This window comes from Primulina eburnea, chromosome 3, assembly GCF_022965805.1.
Source record: "Primulina eburnea isolate SZY01 chromosome 3, ASM2296580v1, whole genome shotgun sequence".
NCBI classification, from domain to species: Eukaryota; Viridiplantae; Streptophyta; class Magnoliopsida; order Lamiales; family Gesneriaceae; genus Primulina; species Primulina eburnea.
This window is the reverse complement of record NC_133103.1, coordinates 53002631-53021506: the sequence shown is the minus strand read 5'-3', so window position 1 is coordinate 53021506 and position 18876 is coordinate 53002631. Positions and strand designations below refer to the sequence as shown.

General features: G+C 36.1%; 1 protein-coding gene across 1 annotated transcript; it reads left to right on the top strand.

Annotated features, from left to right (window-relative positions):
* The first annotated feature begins 11170 nt into the window (after positions 1–11170).
* LOC140827934 (sucrose nonfermenting 4-like protein) lies at positions 11171–17944 on the top strand. Its single transcript, XM_073190892.1, has 13 exons — positions 11171–11686; positions 11830–11914; positions 12509–12700; positions 13178–13312; positions 13403–13462; positions 14119–14208; positions 14709–14843; positions 15297–15441; positions 15592–15765; positions 16524–16587; positions 16692–16761; positions 17226–17340; positions 17509–17944. Exons 1-13 carry the CDS (start codon positions 11589–11591, stop codon positions 17601–17603), a joined length of 1458 nt encoding a protein of 485 aa, XP_073046993.1. The 5' UTR covers positions 11171–11588; the 3' UTR covers positions 17604–17944.
* Positions 17945–18876: the final 932 nt, after the last annotated feature.

The window sequence follows — 18876 nt, the reverse complement described above, 5'->3', positions numbered from 1 at the left end:
ACCATAACCAAAGCCTAGGAAACCTACTGAATAGAACCGAACAACCCCAAATGTGCCAGCCCTTCCAGCCGTGCCCTAGGAGCCATGCACGACTTCCCTCATGCGATCGCCCTAGCCTTCAAACCAAGCATCATCCAACCACCCCTTAACCATCCTAAAACCCATTTAGGTCTCCTGGACACACCCTAATAGCAGCTACAAACTGTGGCCCTCAAGGATGCCCTAGCCGTAGAGCCCCAGCCCACAAGGATTCTATTTTCATGCAACCCCTTACCCCTCACATCCAGACCTTATGCAGCCTAACTTAAGCATTCTAAACCCTCTGAAATTCATGTCTTTTGTGTCCCTACCATGGGATCCCCTTCATGCATCAATAGCAAGAGTTTTAAATCATAAAAAAAATGAGTTTTTAGCATATTATGGCATAAAAACGAAAATAATACAAGGGTTCTTTTCATGCAAACATGCATCAAACATATAATATGGTGTGATAGATGAGAAAAAAGATGTTAAGACATGTCTTTGCATATATTACACACAAAAACAATTTGCAATTTGAGGACGTCGACGCAAAGGACCTTGCTGAATTTTTTTCTCCAAGTTCACGTGAAAACCCTTGGTTGTGTGTGTGTGTGTCCGTGTGATTCGACTATGAAGAGTCCTAGTATTTCTTTTAGGGTGAGGGCCGTGAGTTGTGTGGGGTTTGGGAAAGGTTTTTGGCATTATTTATTAATTAAAACTAATTGTGCAAGCTTAACCCCATTAACCTAGTATATTAAGCTCATTAAGCCCATTAGTTAATATTTAAATATTTTGTTTAGAAAAGTTTGTGAAAATATTAACCGAGTTCTCAAAAAGTCCATAACTTTATCAAAAATTGATTACCAGTTTAAAATATGACTCGGCGTATAAAAACACTTCATTTTCAAAAATTCTATTTAAAATACACCACATATTAAACAATTAAAAATAATTATTTAATAAAAATATTTTTCCTCATATGGTTCCTGGTCTCCGTTCCTCGATCGCGTCTTGAATAGCCTTTAAAACACAATTTTATGCATTCATGTAGAAAGATATATTTTAAAAATTCAAACATGCGGACCATTAAAATTTATGCAATTAAAACCATTTAAATAGTCATTTTTCATTTTTCCTAAATTTGCATGCAGTTAGATTACATTATTGTATTTTTGGACCTTACAGTCAGACGAACATTTATGCCAAATAGTGTTGGGCTTATGATATGCCGAGTTGATAAGGACTTTTAATTTTCCAAGCTGTGTGGGTTTAATAATGTGTCGGCCTAGTCGAGATTTTGTATTTTAAAAAGCAGTGTTGGGATTATAAGGTATTGAACTACTCAAACTTTTGTATGTTTCCAAGATATGTTGGACATAATAGTGTGTCTAGTTGATTGGGATTTTGTATTTTTTCTAAGCTGTGTTGGGCTGAATAATGTCCAGAGCCATTCTTTTTTAAGAGCAGTGAGCCGCTGCTCGGTTTCTTTTCTTTTCCACCAAATCCAAGTCCATTGCTCGTAAAGCAGCATTATCTGGCCCATAACTCATTATTTGGACACTGTCTTGACAAATTTTTATCAATAAAGCTGCATCCGCACAATATACCATGATGTAACACTCGGGAGATCGTCCACCCACTTTCCTTTGGCCGACCCGAGCCTAACTTTCAACGTCTGCACAATTGATCTACTGGTGACTTCTAATTGTCCATTGCTCTGTGGGTAGACCACTAAAGTAAACATTTATTTTATTTTCATCTCTTTGCACCATGTCCGTACTTTAAACACGCATAATTTTCTTCCATTAGTAGAAATAAATCTTTTTGATGTCTCAAAGAGAGAAAAAAGTTCTTCTAGAGGAAGGTTAACATTTCATTCTCCTTGATCCAAGCCAACGACTCAACTTCCTCCCTTTTGAAAAAGTAATCCACAAGGACGAGTAAAAAATTTATTTGACCCGTCACCATAGAGAATCGTCCGACAATATCCAGTCTCTATTGGTCATAAGGGCAAGATGAGATGACAACCTTCATGAGTTTGACTAGTTTCCATTGAATCTTAGCATGCCACTGACAATTCTTACATTTTTTTTACTATATCTATCACGCGCTTCTTCACGGTGGGCCAAAGAATCTGGCCATCAAAGCTTTCTGAGCTAGAGCTGTGCTACCCAAGTGATTCCCACAACAGCCTTTATGAATTTCTCGTAGAACATAATAAACTTTTTCACCTCCTACACACTTCAAAATTACATTTTGTACAATAATTTATCCAAAAGAACAAAATGCAGGGCTCTTCTCTTGGTTTCCCAGTTTTTTTCTAATCAGTATGGAGAATCTCATAGTGTAAATACTGATAAATATAATACATTCAATCTCATTTATTTATCTCGGCTGTGACTTCTTTTGTATGCTCGATAACTTCCGAACTGATGGGTCGAACAAGAGATGTGGTCATTCTAGCCAATTAATATATTTTTTTCCATTCCTAGTCCGAGAGATATGCTGTATAATGAGCTCAACAAAGGCTACCCAAGATAGATTGAAGGCTTGTGCATATTTGATGATCTTATTTTTCTTCACCTCAAACTTTTCAATGCTTTGTGTAATCACAAGCTGAGAGTCCGATTATATAATGGCTCAGGAAACTCCTATACTTTGAGCGGCCCTCAACCCTTGCAGAAGGGCCTCATATCCTACTTTGTTTTTAGATGTCCGAATATTCTATTTTATAGCTAGGCTTGTTTCTTTTCCCTAATATGATTCATGAAGATGTCAACCCCATTGCCTTAATTGAAAGAAGAGTTGCCACAAAAATATTCTACTATTTTATTTCACTTATCGGAATTGTTTCCGCCAAGAAATCATCCAACGCATGGGCTTTAGTGGTATCTCAAGGCTGAAATTTTATATCTTACTCACTGAGCTCGGTTAACAATTTGACGAGTCTTCCGGAAGCATCTGAATAATAGATAATTCTTCCCAAAGTACTTTTAGTGAGTACCATGATAAGATGAAATAAAAAATATAGCCTCGACTTCCGAGCTGTAATGACTAAGGCCCGATCAAATTTCTCTTGAATATTGTAGTTCAGCTCGTCCCCATTAAGTTCATGAGTAACAAAATAAAAAGGATGATGAACTGAATCCTATCTTCTAGCAAATACTGAGATTGCTGCTCGGGCAGTTATTGTTAAATATATAAATAACTCTTTGCCACGAGTGGGCTTGTTCAGAATGGGTAACCCACCCAGATAAAACTTTCTCTTGAAAAGCTTGCTCATTTTCTGCATTCCATTAAAAATTCAAAGGCTTTCGGAATTCTTTAAAGAACAGAAGAATTTGGTTAGCAGACCGGACTAAAAACCTTGATAAGGATGCAATCAATCCTATTACTTTATGAAATTCATGAATATTTCGAGGATGGTCCCATAATGGCATATCATGGACTTTTTCTGGATTGACCTCGATGCCCCGTTTAGTACTCATGTACCTAAAAAAACTTTTCTTCTGAACCCAAAAAGTGTATTTTCTCGGATTCAACTTCAGTCTATAATTGTAAAGATTAGAAAAATTATTTTCTAGGTCAGTGATAAGCTCATCTACTGCCTTAGCCTTAACCAGGATGTCATCAACATATACGTCCACATTACGATCGATTTGATCTTTAAATATTTGTCCACGAGCCTTTGGTATATAGCCTCAGCATTTTTTAGATCAAATACCATGACAACATAACATAGCATCCCATCTTTTGCAATAAAGCTCACCTTGTTTCTGTCTGGCTCGGCCAAAAGGATTTGATGGTACCCTTGGCAAGTATCGAGAAAGCATAAGATCTCATATCCAGTCGTAGAATCAACTAATTTTTCGATTAGAGGAAATTGGTAACAATTCTTTGTACAGGCTTGGTTAAGGTCCCGAAAGTCTATGCACATCCTCCACTTCTCTGGAGACTTGTGTACAAGGACAACATTGGATAACCAGCTCAGGAATTGTAATTTTTGTATGTGTCCAGCTTTCAAAAATTCCTTCACTTTCTCACGAATGACTGCATCTTATTTCGGACCAAAGTGCTTTTTTTACAACATGTTAGAATAACTTGATACATTCAGCTAGTGTTCCATGACATCCTTTACAACCTTTGTGAAATCAGAAGCCGACTAGGTGAAACATATTTATTTTTCCTTTGACATCTGAGCAGTCTACCTTTTAGGGGTTTGGCTGGGGTTTTGGTGATCTTGACCACAATAGATGGGGAATATTTGATAATTTTCTCACAGTCTTCCTTCGTAGCTACTTGGGCTGCTTTCCCAATTATGTTCAAGTGATCATGCTCTCGTTGCGCGGGTTAGTTCATCAGCCTCCACAATGATGAAACTAACAATCCGCATTTTAATGGTCCCTCGTCCCCCAAGATATATGTAAATTGATTATTCCAATTAGAGATGTCAATGGGGCGGGTATGGCTAAACCCAAGATCGGCCCCACAAAGAAAATTTTGACCCATTAATCGCCCCACCATGGTTAAATATTCTTCAAACCCTCCTCACTCCGATACAAAATGGGGCCGGGTAGACTCGTGAGACCCGTGAGATCTGAATTTTTTTAAATGAAAACAATAATCTTCTTATCACATGACCGAATTTTGAAACAAACAAGCCTCTAAATACAACATAATAGCAAACTAATTCATTTATTCGACCAAACTTAATAATAACAAACAAAGTATTCTCACGACATAATGAATTACATAAAAAGAGAGTTAATAGCTCTACAAAAAAATCTTGATATCCTCAAAAATAAGTCATAACAGAATTTAAACAGATAAATATAAAATCAACGAGTAGACAATATTTCGGACACATTTTTCAGGATCATCTTCCTCTTCATCAATAATGGTGGGACAACTTGGTAAACTACTTGAATAATTACCTACAAAATTAAAGAGAGAAAGTACATTGAAAAAGTAAAACTGTAAAAAAAATGTAATTTAAATAGAGAAAGTATAGTAACAAAATTCAAATGACACTTACTCTGGAATTAAGCTTGTCCAAAGCCTTATAACACACTCTTCTGAACATGTTGAATTTTCAAAACATCATTTGTAAGTATGTTTCTTGAAATCATATTAAAGCTAGGTTGAAGACTAGCAACAAATTTTCGAAATCCAATATGTCCAACAATACTAAGACAATAGTCATGTAAGATGACCATTTTAGCTAGCTCATTCGGAGATTCTTCTCGGTTAAAAATATGTGTCGAAAATTCTTGGCTACCATTAACTTCCGTGCTGAAAAAATAGAAAACTTTTTCGAATATCCATTTTTCTAGGTCTCTTTTTACAAGCCTTATCATAATGTTTTCCCAAATGATTAGTACCGTAAGTTGGAAAAGCTTTCAAACGAGTGATAAGTCAAGAATTGCACTTAATTTATATGAAAATTCATTTGAATTATGTTATATTCAGACAGAATTATGCGTGATATTTGTTATTTTTGTGTCGTGCAGGAGATAAACCACTATTGGATGATTGATGACGATTAGCTTGATGGACGAGAGCCACAATACTACTGTGTGTGGGGGACAAGGGCCTCAGCACCGCAGCGCTATCATGCCAAACAACAAGCGCCAAGGCGCAGACCAGCAGCGCCGCGGTGCCTACACTGCTGAGAGATAAGCGCCTAGGCGCTAATACTCAGCGCCGCATCATTCAACTGCCTAACCACGAGCGCCTAGGCGCTAAGGAGCAAGCACTGCGGCGCCACACCCTCGACAAACGGGCACCTAGGCGCTGCCCAAGCAGAGCCATTGCGCTAATGACGGCGAGAAACATCAAATGGGCTTGAGTTCACGGGCCAAACGATACAAAAAAAAAAAGGAAAAATAGGTTTACAGAAAGGATACGGCCGTTTTTGGAGCAGATTTCACACTAGAGACAAGATGACACACAAGAAGAAGATCTGGAGTGCAAAGTTGATCACAAAGACGAAGAACGATGAATCCGGGTACAGAGACGCCACTTCTGATTTGTTATCTGATTCTTTCACCTTTATTTTCTTGTGTTGCGATGTCTAAACCTTCGAACATGTCTTGATCTTGTTTAGATTTCTTTATGAACTAATTTTCCATTCTACAGGATGACGTAGCTTTGTTGATACGATAATTTAATTCGGTTGTTTATATGATTGAATTTCTTTTGATTTAATTGTGTTTTTTTTTGTTTTTATTCGACTTCAGTTTACTGGCCATAAATTGTTGTTGTCTGACAAATTCTACAACTCGGGATATCGACTAGGATTATAGATAATTAGAGACACATCGTTGAATGGTTATATCGTTTGAAAGACGTATAACTTTAGCAAGGCCTAAGTAAGAACATTGTTTGCATTTATCATTGGAAATTAGATTCTTAAAAGGAATGTTTGAATTGAAGTTTGAATGATACAATTTATTCGTCACTTGGGAAAGATGGAATAAAATAATTAAGTGTTCTTGGCCATTAAATAATTGGAATTCATGAATATAAATTCAACCAAGAATAATTATCGTGGAAACTTAGTGAAATTACTCATGTAGATAATTTTTCTCATTGATATTTTCTCGATTCGGTGATTAGATTAATATTTATTTGCAATTAATTCATTTTCTGCAAACCAAACCTTTTATTGATGTTTCTAGATAAAGTTGTGACTATTTTAATTACAAGCACTGATGTATTTTTACATACATACTCCTCGTGAGAACGATACTTTACTCAAATATATTAAAACTTGACAACTGTGCGCTTTGATAGCGGAAAATACGCTACAACGAGTTTTGCAATAATTACACTTAGTATACTGCGTTTGATCCACCATTACTCTTCTAAAATGATTCCACGTGTATGATGTATGTTTTCTCTTACAATTAATTTCTGAAATCTCCTCAACTTCCATGTTATCATCACCTTCAATACCTTCACCTTCATTATTCTCTTGAGAAAGAACCACTGTATTGCTATCATGAAGATTTGTAGAAGATAGAAAATTATCTTCATCTTGAGATTCCATCTGTAATAAGAAAATAACTACAAAATCATTTAGAACTCGGTAGCAAATTCATTGTGCAAGGTTTTTTTTTGTAGAATTTGAATGCAGTAAATATTTAATTTTATAAAGAAAATATGCACATCGGATTTCCAAGACACAACCATAAAATCATAAATCAAGGACACAATACTCACATGAATATATCACACGAATTCCTCTATTAAATTATATTAAAATCATCAATATAATTGACATAATTAGGATAGATATAGTAGGAAGTTGTTCATATAAATAACTCACCTTCAAATCATATGAAAGTTATTTCACAATATTTAATAAAATTAAATATGAAAATATGAACTACAGGCAGCCAGGAAGTATAATCACCGGTAGTACAACTTTTTTAGAGCCAATGAACATACACTTTGTTAAAGAAGAGGTCTTTAACATAGGTATTTTTCTTTTCTAAGAGGAAATCACACTCATACCTTGTGGGACTCTAATCCAGAATAGGTGTCTTGAAAACCAGTAGCATTATTACCAGGGTTAATTTAAGAAAGTAATGTTATGATATAAAAGATCAATGAAAATAACTAGCAATCCAATAGCTACGCTAAGGAAAGCAATCGTATTCAAGACCTCCCTTCTCCAACTACGTTACTGGCCGTGGTGGTCGATAGGCGATGGCTGAGCTGCTGCAGTGCTGCCTGTTGATGGTGGCTAAAGAAATGAAAGTGAGAGTCTGTGGGAGAATGAGAAAATCAGAGATGTCGATGGTTGAGGTGTGATACTAAAAATATGAAAATTAATAAAACTAAAAACCTAGAGTATTTATATCCATATATAGGGCAAGTATGGGGCGGGTATTATAGGACCCATGACTTGTCCCATACCCAGAATGATCTGAAAAATTAGACGCGAGACCCGCCCCATGACCCATTTAGTATGCTCAAACCCGCCCCAGACGGGGTCCATTACGGGTCTTGGTAAAATCCGAACCCATTGACATCCCTAATTCCAATGGGATTAACAGCATGTCCTGTGAATCGAAACAAGGTTGTGACAACATGCTCCATATTATACTTGCCCAAGTCCATTTGATCCATAGTCTTTTTGAATAGTACATTGACCGAGCTCCTAGAATCAACAAATACCGAGCTACTTCATAGTTAGATATTATGGCTAGGATAAAAAATGTATCATTGCCCAGGTCAGAAAATCCTTTCATATCTTCAGATCTGAATGATTATCGGTGGCTTGGTTCAGATCTTCCTATCACTGATTTTTGCATTCTCCATCTTCCGACCACTTGATTTCCATGCTATGTTGGAGTACTCATCTATAGGTCCTAGAGAGATCATGTTTACAACCCATCAGGATGGAGGTTGATCATTGGTGGTGGCCTCTTGCTTGTTCGGGACGACGCCTGAGCTCCTTTTCTCTATGGCTCAAGTGTTTTTCTTCCCAAATTTCCTTGATTTCTTTCTTCCAGAGCCTTCTTAGGAGGCTTGTGAATTTTATCTGATCGAGCCAAGATGGCTTTCATTCCTCGATATTTTTGGATAACACACTCAATTTTTTGAGCTAGATGCATGCATTCATCAATGGTATTACCATAATCTTTTCGAAAGTCGCAATATTTCCACGAAGTCTTTGGATGAGGTGCCTTTACTCACAAATTTCAAGAGCCCTAAACTTGTTTACTTTCAACGGGGTCTATGTAGGAACTTCCCGAGAAACTCCGTTTGATTACCTCATACTGACCGAGATACATGAGGTGATTTGACCTAGTCTATAGCTAGGCTAGGGGTGGTCGCTTGGGTTCTTCCACCCGAGTTGTCTGCGTTTCGTCCATATATACTTTTATGCTTTTCCCAACAAGCCCTCTAAATTTGTGGGTGAATTCCTTACCAACAATTTGAAAAGATCCTCTAGTTTTAAGCCTTGAATGAAAGTGTTGATCATCAAATTCGGGGTTGCAGAAGGGACTTCCATCACCCTTGTATCAAACCTTGAATATAAGTGCGCATACATTTTTGTTCTTGTTGTCTCGTACCGAAAAAGCTTAATGTGGTCAACAGTTGCTTCTTGTTACTTGTGAAATGATACATTAGATTATGCTAAAATCCTACTTTGATTGGGTACTTCTTGGTTCAATTAGATTAAAAAATTGTTGTGGTACTCATACTAGGATGTTGAGAAAAACCTGACATTTGATGGGGTCGGAATACTGGTGTAATAAAGCAACATTCTCAAATCGGGATATGTGCTCTTCTAGATCTCTTTTTCAATTGTATTTCCTTAGATTGAGAAATCTAGAATGTTGGGGGAGCTCAACTGTTAAGAATTATGCCGATATGGGGACGGCTCAGAGCGACCAACCCGAGTCTCCTGCAAAAGCTTTATCTCCTCATACATTCTTATCTTCTCTTCAATATATGCATTCTGATTTGGAGAAGGTGATGAAGGTGGATTATTCTCGTGACTTTGAGCCATGCTGTACAGTGGTGGATGTGATCAGTAGAGTAAACTATGTGATATTGAAACCTGGAGGAGGCGGGGGTGGATTATTCTCTTGATTATTTTCTTCCTAATTCTGATTCTCTTGACTTACTATATGGTCTCTTCCGCGACCTGCACGTCTTCCTCTAACCATCTTATTTCTATTTTCCTCAATTTCTCACAGATGATGCCAATTGATGAAGCCAAAAATTCCACCTTGGGTTAGGTCTGGCAAGCCAATCACTCCTTGCTGATTTAGTGTGTGCTGAGCAGAGATTCGGTGCGGATCTGCATAGACGAACAAAAGTTAGAGGGCGCCGAAGTTGTTCTGAGGTAGCCCCTCCGATGCTTAAGTTAGTACTGAGACAAAACTTAAGTGTGAAATAAGAGTAATGCTGAGTGAATGTATAAAATCATGATAGGTACATGATACTTATAGAGTTGAGAGGAGCTAATACCTTGCATAAATATAACTATAGTAATACAAGTCTTTAGAATACGAGATTGTGGCAAGATTAATATAATCTTCTTTTGTGGTACTTCATAAAATTTGAAAATATCTCGATATTGTTGGGGTTCATCCTTATCATACAAGTTTGGTCCAAATATTTCACTTTTATGGATTTTACATGTATTTATCATTGTATTCGCTCGAGCTCGGCTCAGATATCCTTGATATGGGCTCGGCTTGTGTAACAATGCCATTAAATCAGTTGTTCGAGCATTTTCTTCTTTTGAAACTTTTCCAGAGCTGAGATCAGTTTTGGATTTTGTATGAGGTTTTGGTAAGCTCTAGCTTAATTGTATCAAACATGAGCTCATTAGTTTTGTGAATGGACTTAGGTCTACAATGGTTCAGGTCGGATTATGCTCTTATTCTCAGGTCGGATACACGATTTTGAACATTTTTCCCAATCATAGATCCTTCGATCCTCAAATTATTTTTAACAAAATATCATTGTCTATTTTTTCTCGATCGGGAAATTATGTCGAAATGGTAACTTGTTCTATTGTTTTATTACGATAAAATTTGCAATCAGTATCTTTTAGTCAACACTATATAAACTATCGCACTAATACAGTAGTCTGTAAACCACGACAATTAAATAAATCACATTGGACAAACCTCACGCTATAAGATCACCCGAAAAAATGTTATTTGGGTCATATCGTCGTGTCTTTGGTATAAACAAAACAAAATCGCTACAAAATATTGAGATTTCAAGAAATATGATGATAAAAAAAAAATTTAACCTAAAACTCAATAGTTCAATGCAAATCATCACAAAAAATAAGGTGTTTTAGTTTAGAAAAAGTTATCGAATTCGAACAATCTTGCTTGGGGAAATAGATTGAAATAACACTAAATACAAACATTTTATGTATAATTCTCACACGCAATTTTTTTTAAAAAAAATCTTTTTGAAATTGGATTTATTAGATTAAACCGAGTGGAAGCTCAAAATCACTTCTTGGAAACAAAATATAAATTTAATTTTTTATTATTTATATACATCATAAATAAGTATAATTAATAATAATTATTATTATAATAATAATAATAATAATAATAATAAATAAATAAATATATAACACATAAATAGATAAGCTTAGGGTTAATTATCTCTCAACTAATATCCGTCCCTCTCCCCCTTCCCTTTCCTTTGATTACCACTGACAACAGTTGCCCAATTCTTCTCGATTTCAAATGCTTGCCTGCAATTTCGATTTGATGCCTCTTTTGCATGTTATAACCTTCTAAATTTTACAGTTGGTGGCTTCTTCAAAGCTTAATCCGCGAAATCGTGGTTTTCGGCTTCAAAATTCGTGGATGTTGCATCAAGTTGTTATTTTTGAGTCAGCATTCGCCATAATTTTTATTTGCTTCGGGATGTTTGGTTGAATGAGTTTCTGGGTTGTTGCATGATTTCGTATTGCTGTTGATTCACAACAGAGCTTGTTGTGGGGCTATGTGGGTGATGTTTTACGAATAAATTTAGCATTTTTCGGGGTTAGATTCAGTGTTTTCTGCGGTATGGATTATGAGCATGAAAGTGGAATGGTGCTGATTCCCACACGTTTTGTGTGGCCTTATGGTGGGAGAGATGTATATATCAGTGGCTCGTTTACTGGGTGAGAGTTAATTAACTCAAACGTCAATGTACCATATTTTGTGTACTTGCAGTTTTTAATACAGTTCCGAATTTGGTTATGCGTTTCCTTTATTTTGCCACTTTCGTGATAATTGACGGAGTGTCGTATGCTTTTCGCGAAAGGTGGACGCCATGGCCTATGACTCCGGTGGAGGGTTGCCCTACTGTGTTTCAGACAATTTGTAGCTTACCGCAGGGTTATCACCAGGTTGGTTTTGTATTTTGATATTAGGTTACCAGGAATTAAAGAAAGTCTCACTTTCTTTAGGATTATCTTAGTTTGGCTGGGAGATGCAATAAGTTTTAGTCCTTAGCCTTTTGATACCTGTTAAATTGTTTTTTAGGCAAATCTTAAAACTGCTGATTTCGAGTAGTTTGTATCATGAATTACTTGGGCACATGTTTACATACAGAATAAATGGCTTAACCGTTCGAACCTATCTGGTGAATAGTGAGACTCTGGTTTCTCCAAACTGTAGATGGTTCTCTGAAACCTCAGGGAATAAATGTATGTATGAGCGAATTGCTTAATGGTTTGGAGGAGATCATTGGTAATGATGATTTGGGCAGTTGAATGAGCCAATCCAGCATGAAATTTTAATCCAGAGATGTCTCACTCAGTTAACTAGTCTCTAACTAGAATTCTTCATTAAGGACCATGAGTCATATACTGCAAAAAGAAAAAATAATGGTAATGAGTTGCTTTAATTTTGATTGAACTTGATAATATATGCCTCAGTCTCTGTATTGATTTGTTCTAGCTGTTTGAAATCTGTGATATGGAAAATACTGTTTCTTGCAGTTCAAGTTCGTTGTTGATGGTGAATGGAGACATGATGAGCACCAGCCTTTTATCAGCAGTAATATTGGAATTGTAAATACTATCCTCTTGACTAGGGAATCTGAATATCATCCTGCATTATTAAGCCCTCAAGTGCCCCACTCTGGCCCTGGATCAAGCATGGATGTTGATAACGGGGCACTTCAGCGCATGGTATGAGATTGCACCTCTCATCTTTACATTTATCATGAGTGTCTCCTGTTACATTTTTTTGCATCTTCAGGTCTTTAGCTATTGTTTTGGTAACTTGTGGCAACTAGTTTTGGCCTTTTCCGATCAAGTATGGAAGAACATTGATTCATTTATTTTTCAATATTCACCATTTCCTTTCCAGTCCGCCCAATCTGAGGGTGTCCTAGAATTAGTTGCTTGACAAATTTTTCCTGTTTATTTGTTATATGGTATTATTTAATTTTTATTGCTGCGGTTTGACCTAATCATTGGGAAACGAATTCGGATTTGATAATTTTTTATGCTCTAGCATTTCATAGTCTGAAGATATCTTGTTTTTGTATCTAATTGTTTTCATTTGTTCCCACCGTCTACTTTTTCTGGTACTGATATATAATAAAACGAAAATTATTTTGATCAATCACGAGAAAAATTAGCCTGTAACTGTCACATTCACAGATTCGCTCCTCTGCTGGAGCATCGAACGGGCCATTTCTAACGATGTCAGATACAGATTTGGTGATGTCCCAGCATCGTATTGCTGAGTTCTTGTCTTCTCACATGGCATATGAGTTGCTTCCTGAATCTGGAAAGGTCCGAGCAATTATTATTTGTCCTGATGTTAACTTTCATATGCATTTCCAACATTTTTTGTTCATTCATGAAAATGGAATTTGTTTGCAGGTTATTGCTTTGGATGTGGATCTTCCTGTAAAGCAAGCATTTCATATTTTGCATGAGCAGGTACCTTTTGATATTATTTGAACATTGGAGCTATTTCAAAGGCCCACCGGACGTGCTATTATTGGTTTACTATATCAACAAACATCGACTATCTGCTTCTCCATTACATAATTACCTGGATTATTGTTACATGTATATTTGATAGCTGAAAACAGTGATATACTTCATACAAAGTGACAATATTGCTTGTGCCTTGATACACAACAAGCACAATCTGCTTCACCACTACGTAACTACCTGGATAATTGTAGATGTATATTTAATAGCTGAAAATATTGATACACTTCATATCAGGTGACAATATTGCTTGTGCCTTGATAAACAGCAAGCACTGATTTACTTTTACAGCACCAGTCACCCAGTTTTGCTCCTTAAGTTTTGAATCCCAGTACTGACATTTTCTGCGTATAGAACAAAAATTGATAGCTTAACACTAACTGTTATTGCACATGCATTTTCTTAAAAACAAAGGTCTGCTGAGAAGTCTCATTTTTGTAGTTTCCTCATAATGTCTGTACTAACCAAAAGTGTTGTATTAATGTCTGCCTACAAAAAATTGTTTTGAATGTTTCTGTTGTACTGTTTTTTTCGATGCTTTTGTTACCAGTTTTTTTCTGCTACGTGCATCATGCTTCTGAACCAAATGATTTGTACAGGGAATCTCTATGGCACCCTTGTGGGACTTCTCGAAGGGAAAGTTTGTTGGAGTTCTCAGTGCGCTAGATTTTATTTTGATTATGAGGGAGGTACAAACTGAGCTCCAAAGTTGTCTTTTTGTAACAGAAAGATGATCGATATTTTTAGATCCACTTCCTCTGCTGCCCTTTTCAATTATTGGATGAGTTAACCAACTTCATCCAGGACATGGTTGTTGATATTATGAAGGGTTCCATCACCCATGTAACAAGTACACCTAATAACATTTTATGCTACTCAGTGCTTGAAGCACAAAGGGAGAGTCGATTTGTTTCAAAGTTATTAATGCATTACCGAATATTAAATCATATTAGGCTCCATGATTAGAATATTTCTGAAATTCTTGGTTTGATGGTCATCATCGTTTAATTGTAGCATGTGTTTCTCAGCATACTATTGAGTTTTTAGAATCTATGCCTTAAAGTTCGCTTCGCGTCCCTACGCTCGCTATTGACAACTATGATGTTGAGTGTTTTATTAGATTTTGTTGTGAGAAACCTCGATTTTTCTATTTTTATTTTCAAAATAATGTTTTCAGTTGGTTTGGCAGCTTGGCAGTCATGGCTCCAGCCCAACCGAGGAAGAGCTTGAGACTCACACTATATCTGCTTGGAAAGAAGCTAAATCATATATGAACAATCGTATTGATGGGCGAGGGAGTGCAGTTTCTAGACAACTTGTGCATGTAAGTCTTGATTTTGTATTGTTGGATGCTAGATTTTAAATTTTATACTGGAACCTGCCACAAACAAATTTTGGTGCTCTTTAATTGAGGAATACCTTTTTGTGTTGTGTTGGAATAACTTTGTGTGCTGTTAACCATCACACCCAAAACTAATTTACAAACGGATAAATAAGTTCATTATTATTTCTAACTTTTTCAACTTGAAGTCTGAAGTTGTACACCATTCTTAAAAGCATTTGTTATCTTCTGCTTTTGTTTGGTCTTGTATTACTACAATGATACGACATTAAGGAAAGTATTTCAGTCTATGTGGCAGATTAGATTATATAATGAACATGTGCCGGGTGCAAAATGCAACTGAATTTTATCATCATCTGCAATACATCGGTTGCTTGTCTTGTGCAATTTGATTTGCAGATGGACTATTATTTATGTTGACGTGATGAGTTTCAGGCTGGTCCAGATGACAGTCTGAAATTGGTTGCTTCGAAGATTTTGCAAAACGGTGTAGCCACAGTTCCAATTATCCATTCTCCTTCTGAGGATGCTTCCAACCAACACCTGTTATATCTTGCTTCTCTTTCGGGGATACTCAAATGTGAGAAACTGAAACAGCTGCTTATATTAGCATATTGTACATGTGTGCTTGCTTAGAAAATGATGTGCAAAATCTCTTTTTTTAGAATAGAAGAGGAAAAGGTCAAATAACTAGTGTGTGTATTCTGTTGTGATCTTGTTCTTCTGACAGGTATTTGCCGTTTTTTCAAAAATTCAACAAGCTTGTTACCGGTATTTCAATTACCAATTTGTGCAATCCCTGTTGGCACTTGGCTTCCCAAAATTGGAGAGCCGAAGGGGCGTCCGCTGGCTTTGTTGAGACCAAGTGCTTCACTTAGCACAGCACTGAATTTATTAATTCAAGGTAGCTAGTAATCTTTAGAATTGCTAGCACTCTAAAAAATGGAGAGCACCTTAGATGGGTACATATCCCTTCAATTATTGCCTTAATTCGATCTTCCAACTGCGTTCCTTCTCCTGAAATAATTCACATGTGCATCAACTAATTTATTATGAATTCTTAAACATTTCAAATTTTCGATTGAAATCTGGTAATTGTTAGAGAACTCCCCTCGATAATGGTTGCCGTTTTTTTAGTGTGGTAGACTAAGTTTTGTTTGACCCATATGTACTTTTTTATGATCTTATTTCGAATTATTTAATTAGAAGCATGTGAGACTGGATTTTGTTCCAAGGAAATGGCTTGAATATTCAGTAAATAAGTAAGTTATTTGTGATGAATTTATATTTTTATGAACAGGGATAATTCAATGTGAATGCTCTGAAACTGAGTTCTCCTAATGGTATACAAGGAATGAGTTTCTCAATTCTGTTAGTTGCATGCTCATGTTTTTATTCATCTTTGATTTCTTTGTAGTTTGAGCCTAATTAGGTAGCTCTGAGAATGTTTAATCTTACATCTGGAAAAAAAAAGAAAAAGAAAATTGTGATAGAATATGTAGTTATCCTGTAAATCAATTCCTTGAAATGACATCAGATTGCTTTATAATTAGTATAAAAGCTTTATTAAGTACATTGAAGATGTTATTCCCTAGCCATTTGATATGGTACGAACTGAAGCTGCTAATTCGGATCTCAGAATATCCGTTTTATTTATTGCAGCACAAGTTAGTTCGATTCCTATTGTTGATGATAATGACTCATTATTGGACATATATTCTCGAAGGTTAGTAAAATATTTCAGTCATCTTTCAATTGGTAGTGTGTGTTGCCTACGGTTGATATCACTTATAAGCATTGCATAACAGTGTTCATTGATTTTTCAAGCAGTGATATAACGTCTTTGACCAAGGACAAATTGTATACACACATTAATCTTGAAGAAACAACTATTCATCAGGTATGAACTGTCATTCAGTTGGCATTGGATGCTGCTGAAAGGTCCAGTTTATAAACTTTTATTTCCAAGCATTTAAACAGCTTGTTTCTAAATCTTTCCTTGCGAGAAAAAAGCATTGACTGGTGGGAACTTTATTTGAATTCAATGAATCCATGCTTTTGCTGGGAGATAATCTGGCAACTGCTTGTTAATTCTTTGCTCCAAGCTTGTGACAGTAGCTATTATCTGCACTGACTCTAATCCTGTTAGGTTTCTTGTTTTTTCATAATATTGGGACTTCACATTACTGATGTAGGGGAACTAACTACAGTTGATTTAAACTTTAGTGGTCTCTAGAAACTTTGAACTAGTTTATTGAAATTGAAACGCGAGGAAGAAAATGGTTGCGACCTTTATTAACTGGATGCTAAACTATGAATTGATGTTGTCTGCTTGTTCATCACTGTCCATTGTTGGAATTATAGGCATTGCAGTACAGAGACGACCCCTTTTCAACTTATGGATACACGAGCCAAAGATGTCACATGTGTTTACGCTCTGATCCTCTATATAAGGTCATGGAGAGATTATCCAAACCGGGTTGGTTTTTGTTTTTTTTCTTAACTTACTGTTCTTCTAACAATTTAATTGTGTTGGAAATAATATATTTGGCTCAATATTGTAGTACGTCTTTATATTTTTTGGCCTATGTTCCTTGTCCCCTCCTTATATGGCTTTCTGGTGGCTTTCTTTTGTTTTGTTTTCCAGAGGTGAGACGCCTTGTCATTGTGGAAGCTGGAAGTAAGCGAGTAGAAGGTGTCATTTCAGTTAGTGATGTTTTTCGGTTTCTCTTGGGAACTTAAAACCATGGCCACGAAAAATCTTGCGATGCCATTTTACGTACATACAATTGGACTGACCTCGCATAAGTTAATAGGCTGAAAGATGACAGAAGATGTAATGTTGGGGGTGTTGCCTAATTTATCCGGAGGCTAGTATCTCAATTTTCTTGAAAAAAATGGAGCTGCCAGTCGTTGGCTTATGGTGTAGAAAGATGGAAAAAATGGAAAAGATTATTGGATATTATTTTCTCTTTCCTTTTTTTTTCCCAATTCTTGAAACGTGCTGTGTTGTATTAAAACTATTTATTCATAGTATATATTTTGATTTGGTGGATGCTCGTTGTCAAAGAAACATCGATTGGAAAAAAAATGCATACTATGTGGTTGCCATTCGATTTTGTCATGCTGCTGTGGTTGTTAGTAAACTAATGATAAAATAAATAATGATCAGTAATTAAATGATAAAGAAAATGATTGTTGTAGTAATTTAATATATGGTGTTATGTTTGGTATCAGAGACGGATTTATTCTAGGGATGTATTGGACTGTAGTCCAGTCCACTTTTTTTTTAGCGACGGTTTTTTAGCAACCGTCGCTAATATTTGCGACGGTTTTAGTACAATCGTCGTCGATGTGGATCGGCGACGGTTTTAATTCAAACAGTCGTTATTAGCGACAGTTTTTTGAAAAACCGTTGCTAATAGCGACGGTTGTTTCAAAAACCGTCGTACATCAATGTCTTAGTCCAATCAAGTCCCGTCCATTTACAAGGATGAGATCAAATTCATCCCATATCCTCTGATCCGTCCCACCTCAATTCTACAAAATTTCTCTCCCAAGTCCCAAGCCTTTTAGCGACAGAATAGAATTGCGGACTCCCGAAGAAATCGAATTGCTCATCGGCAATGCAACAATCCAGGTATGAATCGGCTATACATTTTTTATTTTTTTTTTTATAGCTTCTCTGTGCGTGATTTGTGGTTTCTTGATTGTTTGTTGTTGAGTTGTTGATTGACTATTACTTGTTTATTTGTTTAATAATTATTTTATTCTTGTTTAGGATTATAACTTGAACTATTTCAAGATGGAACATCAATCTGCTGCAAAGAAAGGAAAAACATTGATATCCTCTTTCTTTAAGAAGAGAGATCGTCAAGCTAGTGAAGATATTTCAATTCTTACGGTCCTTACAATGCAACATCAATCCAGTGAAAGTCTTCTATTTCCCAATATCCAAATTCCTTCATGTTCCTCTCCTAGAGACGATCATCAGTCTTCGTCTACTTTTATTGAA